The sequence below is a fragment of the Solanum tuberosum genome, unplaced genomic scaffold, assembly GCF_000226075.1.
Source record: "Solanum tuberosum cultivar DM 1-3 516 R44 unplaced genomic scaffold, SolTub_3.0 scf00251, whole genome shotgun sequence".
Classification (NCBI taxonomy): domain Eukaryota; kingdom Viridiplantae; phylum Streptophyta; class Magnoliopsida; order Solanales; family Solanaceae; genus Solanum; species Solanum tuberosum.
Window position 1 is genome coordinate 894,693 of NW_006239173.1, and position 7,409 is coordinate 902,101.

General features: G+C 37.4%; 1 protein-coding gene across 1 annotated transcript; it reads right to left on the minus strand.

Moving 5' to 3' along the window:
- Window positions 1-911: 911 nt before the first annotated feature.
- On the minus strand, window positions 912-6,701 carry LOC102584109 (4-hydroxyphenylpyruvate dioxygenase). Its single transcript, XM_006357628.2, has 2 exons — window positions 5,457-6,701; window positions 912-1,285 (listed from the first exon to the last, which is right to left on the minus strand). Exons 1-2 carry the CDS (start codon window positions 6,611-6,613, stop codon window positions 1,099-1,101), a joined length of 1,344 nt encoding a protein of 447 aa, XP_006357690.1. The 5' UTR covers window positions 6,614-6,701; the 3' UTR covers window positions 912-1,098.
- Window positions 6,702-7,409: the final 708 nt, after the last annotated feature.

The window sequence follows — 7,409 nt, forward strand, 5'->3', positions numbered from 1 at the left end:
TGATGAAATATTTATGGTCTATGAGCATGAAAATATAGTTGCGGATGATATTGACCAACAAATGGCTCAAAGTAACAATGTTGGTTCATCTTCTCGGTCACATGATCGAGAAATACAAGGTCAACGTGAGGAAATTGTCCGTACTATGTGGGAGGATTATATTACAGACTAGTACACTACAATTTATGTTCAATTTTTTTTTATTAAATTAAAGTTAGATGAAACAATTACTTAAATGGAGAACAAATAACTTTATAATAATTTATTATGCGATTTTATAAATTTTTGTTTATTTGATAAGATTGAATAAACAATTGGGGCTATTTTAATAGTTTTACAACTTATGAGATTTTTATGTTTATGAGAAAATATACAACACAAAAATTCCATATCGCATGTCCAAACAAAACTTCAATTCATCTCATGATTCCATATCATGATACCATATCGCATGGCCAAACGGGCCCTTAGAAAGCATTATGTTTTAAACATATTTCATCATGCCTAACTACTTTAGAGAAGAAAAAAAAAGAATTGTATGGTCAGAAAATGAAGGGATTACTCAAAAGATTATGTCATAAAATTTGGTATGATCAAGCATGCTTAGTGCCATGAATTATTCATGCCATCGAAATTAAGAATTCATGATATTACTTGCATCGATTAATTAATTAAATATATCAATATTTGGTGTTATATTGTCACCAAACTTGCTGCATCAATCTGCTTATAGAAGCCATTTATGTGCGTCCCCAAAATAAATAAATAAATAAATTTATCAATCCAAAACTTGCCAAAGGTCGACAATTTAATACATGAAAAAATTATCTTTGAAATCATCATTGGTAATTTGAGAATATTGAATAACGTTAATGTCGATCGCTTTTCCTGTGAGAACATATATGCCAATGTTGATCCAAGAGTTCTGTTTCTTCCCATTAAATAATTAACGTCTCTTTGTACAATAGCAGATGATTTAAACATATACATGTAAAACTATTTTTGATTTATAATGAGACATAAAATGGAAGCTATGCTGCCACTCCGATGCCTCATCCTTAACGTCGATTATACGGGGTGGTGAGACTTAGCGCATGCTCAAGCAATGGCAACTTGAGTGTTTTGTTTAGCTTCAAGTGTCTTTTCATATTCTTCGATGGATTTAAAGAGCTCTGAGAAATTTCCCTTGCCAAAGCCTCCACATCCACCCTTCTGATAAAGCTCACCTTCCGCGTTTTGCAGCATGCACCCTATTCTCTGGATTATTTCGAGAAAAATTGTGGGCCTGCAGGAAACAAGCACGATTAATTAAGCAAATTATGATCACCAAACTAATTTACGCAAAGTTGCTAAAGCGTACAGTTAAATTAGAGTCTTGACAACGGCCAGCAGGAGCAAAAGAAAGTTTTCCAACCACTGTGTGCTATTTTCAATATGCGCATCATCTATAAAATCCCCAGACTAAACAATCTGAGATAACTGCAATCATCTATAGCCATTTCTATCAAACATCTAGGAGTAACTGTCAAGACAATAGACAACTGCTTTTGTACTGCAGGTAAGAATGTATCACCAAGGCTTAAAAGTAAGTTCTACAGAGTAGTGGTTAGATACTCTATATAGGGGCAGAGTGCTGGCTCGTTAAAATCACACACGTTCAAAAGATGAAGGATACTCAGATGGATGTGTGAGCATACTAGAAGAAACGGGATTAGGAACAAAGTTATACAGGACAAGGTGGGAGTGGCCTCAATGGTGGACAAGATGAGGGAAGCAAGACTGAGTTGATTTGAGCATGTGACGAGGAGGTTCGCGGAGACACCATTAAGGAGGTGTGATAGTTTAGCTATACAAGTTCTAGCAGAGATAGAGGTAGGCCAAAGAAGAACCAAGGTAGGTGATCAGACAGGACATGACATACTAGATAGGAAGATTTGATGGTCAAGGATTAGGATAGAAGGATAGTAGGTAGCCATGTGTTGTAGAACTCTTACGAGGGAGAAGCAAGAAACTAGTCTCCTCTTCTCTTCTTCTCTGTACTTAGTAGTTTACCCAGTATTCATATAGTATCTTATTCTTCATTTTTACTACTACCTATTACTTCAATTTTATTTTTTTATCTTGCTATTTTGTTGTTTCCTACTTTGATTGCACTTTTTTGAACCAAGGCTCTATTGAAAACAACCTCTCTACCCCAAAAAGGCAGAGGGAAGTTCTATGCACATCCTACCCCTCCCCAGATCCCACAAGTGGGATTACACTGGGTATGTTGTAATAAAACGATACCCGATACAAATATCATGATAGTTAATGGCCCTTAAAATGTGTGAAGATGAGGATTAAAATCAAAAAGATACAATTGACCAAGTAATGAACCAAAGCTTGGTCAACTTTCCTTCTGGATGGATCTCTAGCACTGTGTTTATCCCAGTGTTTTGTAAGGCTACAACAAGGTCTTTAGCTATTGAAGGGCGGACATCTCATGTAAATTGGTAACTCGTCCAACTTGACAATAATACATTCAAGTTTTTAAAGACAGTCTAAAAGCTTCTTAGAATCTTTAGGAAAGGCATTACAATAAGCATTTTAACTAATTTAGCATATTTTATCATACTAATTTCTGTAGATTAATACATTTTTTTGTTTTTGCTTTCTTCTCCTAAATTGTCCAATGAGCTAAGAATGCCTAGCTACTTCTTGGCTCAATCCTATCCATTAGAAAAGTAAGCCAATGTATAACAAAAAAAATAATATTTCAAATGTTACTCAGAAAAACCAACGTCAAGTATATTCACGAGTTGTCAATCACCGACTCATTTTGCTCAGCTAATCATTCATAAGCATGTCTCATGCTTTTCAAAGAGCCAAAAGGTTCAGTTCCTTCTGCTTCCCACTTCCCACTCCTGCTTTTTTTAGTATTTCAAAGCACATTAGCTGGCGCAGAATCATCGGTGCCCGTGATTCTCTAAAAGCAAAAAATTCAAGATAACTATCCACCAAAGCAACTTAAGACAAAAAGTGTGGGATAAGACAGAGCTAAATGAAACAGTTCTCCCAGTGTTATATTGGATAAATTGGCTCAATGAAAACTGAGGGATATTCATAGATGGAACTTAGAAAAGCTTTGTCAAAATGAACTCAATGCTAACATATTAAGAAGCATGATGTTAGTATATCCAATGTAGCTAACAATAAAAAATTAATATCAAATGCAGCTAGGCCAAAAGGAAAAGACAAACCAGTGGTGAAACAAGAATGATAGCAGAAGTATAGAAATAGTTTAAATAGAAGCAATGACTAGTGTTTGGCAGAATATGTGTCGTGCTCCCTGCTTAATCAGTTCTCACAACTACAACCTTCCTCGATGGAATCTCCTAAGTCTGAAGTTTCGCTTATAGTCTGAAATCGAGACATTCAAAGCAAACAATATTTTGTCATGGTTAATGTGGTCAGTATTCCATAGAGATAGGTTCAAGGAGGTGCAATCACCACTCAACAAGAAAGCAATGCTTTCTCCTTTTGAAGGGGCGAAAGACACTCGGAGACAATTATCATAGCTGTTAAAATAACAGGAAATAAAAAGGTTATCCACATGGCATCGAGAACATCTTTCAGATATTCTGCCCCTTCATTTCCAGTGACTTCAATCGTGCAATCAAATTGCCTTTGTGCTGTCATCACTAAATGTGTCCTTCCTGATAGCTACGTCTTCTGGAAACATTTCATCCTTTTTGCATGGGACAGAAATATGTAGACTAAATTATGATGGTCGGACACACTACAATTTAAGGTAAAGAACCTTTAGGAAAAAGCAATGCCAGGACCAATAATGGCAAGAGTAGAGAAGTTGGAAGAACAAATGCACAAGGTGCTTCGAATATAAAGTAACTTTGGTTCAAAGGATAACGCAGTCTTATAGAGGAAAATGAATTGAATCATCTTAACTGAATAAAGTTGATATAAAAAGTCTTGCAAGATCTCTAGCCAATCATGGATCATAATTAGGAATGAAGAGAGACGATGAAATAAAATAAACAAAAGCATGTATAATAAAAAATGCAACAGGAAAGAACAGGTAAATGGTCCAACCATTTCAAAAGAAGAACATGTAAAGGGTCCAATATTATCACATATAATAACTCAATGCTTATTAAAGAACAGCAATGATAGGTAATGACCCCAATAAGGTTATAAAGATGTCACAAATAGAAATGCTGAGGTCCTTAAGGAAGGAGTATCAAGTAGTGAAGTGTGGAAAGGACCAACGTGGCGTGAAAGCTCCAAAGTTGCCATCCACGATATGAATAACAATAAGGACATCATAAATTACCATTCCATTTGATGAGTGTTCCAAATTATGTTACTACAAAATCAACTAAAAATTGGATAGCTGGAGGCAGAAGGGAAATATCCTAATCACAGAAGTCAGTGGAGTGTTCCTGATGTGCTAAATTGACAACAATGTAAAGTTTATTATGAGATTTAATCACGAATATCCAAATAATAAACAATAGGAAAACAGAAAGGGTACACACAAAGAGACTGCTCATATTCAGAGACCACATTGCCTCCGTCAAAATCCCTATTTCTTTTGGTCACATTATTCAGTGACTCCAGTACTGCTTCCTGATGCTGGCCTGCTAATCCAGCTCTTACCATTTCAGAGGACTCTTTTCCAAATTTCAGACTGCTATACCATATTCCAGTCAGCTCAAATTCTTCTCCAACTCAAGCTCCCCAACCAACACACATATGAACATGCCCTGGGATGGACACTAGATACTTGGACAAGCAAGCGAAATCACCTGGTTAACCTGGTGCCTAATGAGTCAATTACCGATCTCCTGCTTCCAAAACCCACACACTCAGCTTAACTTATGTCCCTAATCGCTATGGAGCTCCACTAGCTAGGATTGGGAAAAGCAACTAGATTTTCAGCAGGCCGCCTAAAGTTCTCATTAGATCCCACCCTTCTCATCATAAGTTCTCTCATATGATAGACTATAAAGGTACATACCATTCTGCAACATCACCTCCTCTGCCCTCAACAAAATTTTGAACTTTCAACCAAATAACCATACTAATCCTGATAATTCATAGGACCCTATCTTCAAGATATATTTACATTGCATAATGGAGACTAATTAGATAGCACTCGTAGTGGTCGTTTGGTAGAATGTACTGCCCTTAATACACCAAATCATACAGTAGATAAGGAAATAATCCCAACATAGCTAATCCTAATCCTAGCATTACTAATCTCAATTGCCAGCAGTATTAATACACTCTATTCAGTACTATTTTGATACACTACTACTAAACTAAGACACTCTATTCAGTACTATTTTAGTACACTACTGCTAAACAATCCCGAAGTATAACAGTTGTAACAAATAGCAAAGCACTCTAATTGAATAGTACAAGCCGAGGAGAAGAAGAGAAGTGAATTAGCATACCTATCCCCTACAGGCTTTGTGAATATCTGAAGCAGAGTCCCCTGATCATCCCTATCCACCAAAATCCCCAATTCTTCACATTCCTTTATTTGCTCATCGCTCAGTATATCCCCTGCCCTGCTCTTCAAATTCTTATAATACGTCGGAGGAGGCGAAGGCATAAACTCAAATCCCCCAATACCACTCCTTTTCCTCATTTCCCTCAAAGTTCTAAATATATCCTCAGTTACCAATGCTAAATGCTGCACCCCTGCCCCTTCATTGTGCTCCAAATACGTCTGAATTTGACTCTTCCTTTTAGTCCCATACACCGGTTCATTCAGCGGAAACAAAACAGTTTCATCATTGTTTGCCAACACCACAGAATTCAGCCCACTCTCAGCTGTCCCAACATCCTCAGCTGTAAACTCCGCAAATTCATGAAACCCGGTAAAGCTTTTGATATACTCAACAACGGGACCCAGCTGCGGGACATTCCCTACGGCGTGGTCCAGCCGGCGAATACCATAGTCAAGTTGGGCTCCCTCCACCAATTCAAAACCCGGAAGAAAAACAAATCTATTCGAATCTTTCAGAAAACTCACAAACCGCAAAACGACGTCGCCGTAGAGATGAACTTCCGAAATCACAACTTCATCATTCAAAATTACTGGTTCCGAAACGGGTTTTGCCCCATGAGAAACACAGGTCGAGAAAGCCAAACGCGAATTTTCAACTTCCAATGCTATTGCTCTCACACCGAGTCCGTGGGTTTCCGTGAAGGATCGGTGAGAAGAGACGGAGAAAGTTGGAATTGATGAAGAAGAAGGGGTAGAGATAGCAGGGGAATAAGGAGCAGTGAAAAGGAATTGAAGTTGGGAAGAAGAAGAACGAAGAAGATAAGAAGCATGGACGGAGTTTCCAGTAGAAAGATCAGATTTAGCAGCAATTGGCAAACCGAGACCCCAAGAAAAGCGACGAGCAGTATTGGTAGCGTCGCCGCACCAAAATTCAATGTGATGGAAGCGTTTAACATTGAATAAATCTGAACGGGGATTAGTACGAACGAAATTGTTGAAACCCACTAGCTTATATTTATCTTCAATGTCGGCGGGGAGTTGTTGGTCATCGGCGGTGGCGGTGGCAGTGGCGGTGGCGGTGGCGGCTTGTTTGCCCATGACTTGTTTGTGGTATTGTACTGTTTTTTGTGGAATATGGAGAGTGTGGCAGAGCAGACTTTATACATTTGAAACTCTTTGAAGTGAATGGATTTTTGGAACTTGGTAGTACGTAGTACACGTGTATTTGGTTCCCATCCGATATCCTGTACTCGAATTAGAATTAGATATAATTTGGAGATTAAGAACGAATGAATATGAATATTTGGAGATTAAGAACGAATGAATACTTATGTGTTATATTATGTTCATCAATATTTGACTTTTGAATTTATGTTCATGTCTCAATGTATTCATGCGATGATGTGTTTTCATCATAGTGGCATTCTCACACGAGCAATTGTCTCTTACATTGAAAAATGTGAAGAGATGAGTTTCATCACCCTGTTATGACTTGTTTTGTTAGCCGGATGAGTTTCTCTAATAAGATGGATTTGAAGATCAAAAAGGGAGAAGCTTAGGCTGGACATTTAAAGGTACTAGACGGCCAGACCACGATATGTACAATGTTGAATGAGTAAAAGATAAGACATACGTATCAATATAAGACGAGAATATTATAGTGCATGTTTCATATCACTTGTGTCAAGAGACCAACGAATCAATGGATAAATGAATTTATGCTTCATTTTGTGAGGCCCCAAAAAATTACATTAAATTTTTATTGGAACATCCTTTGGCCTTCGATTGTTTCTTAAAGTTTCAATTGGTGTTTCTATATTAGCATGTCATGACTAACAACCATGACTGATTCGATAATATAATGCATATCTAAAATGACACGTGTATCGATCAA

Excerpts from the sequence above, each read along its gene's own strand:
- LOC102584109 (XM_006357628.2), bottom strand. The coding sequence starts at position 6,613 with ATGGGCAAACAAGCCGCCACCGCCACCGCCACTGCCACCGCCACCGCC. Across the intron at positions 1,286-5,456 it reads ACAAAGCCTGTAGGGGATAG|GCCCACAATTTTTCTCGAAA; the intron begins GTATGCTAATTC and ends TGTTTCCTGCAG.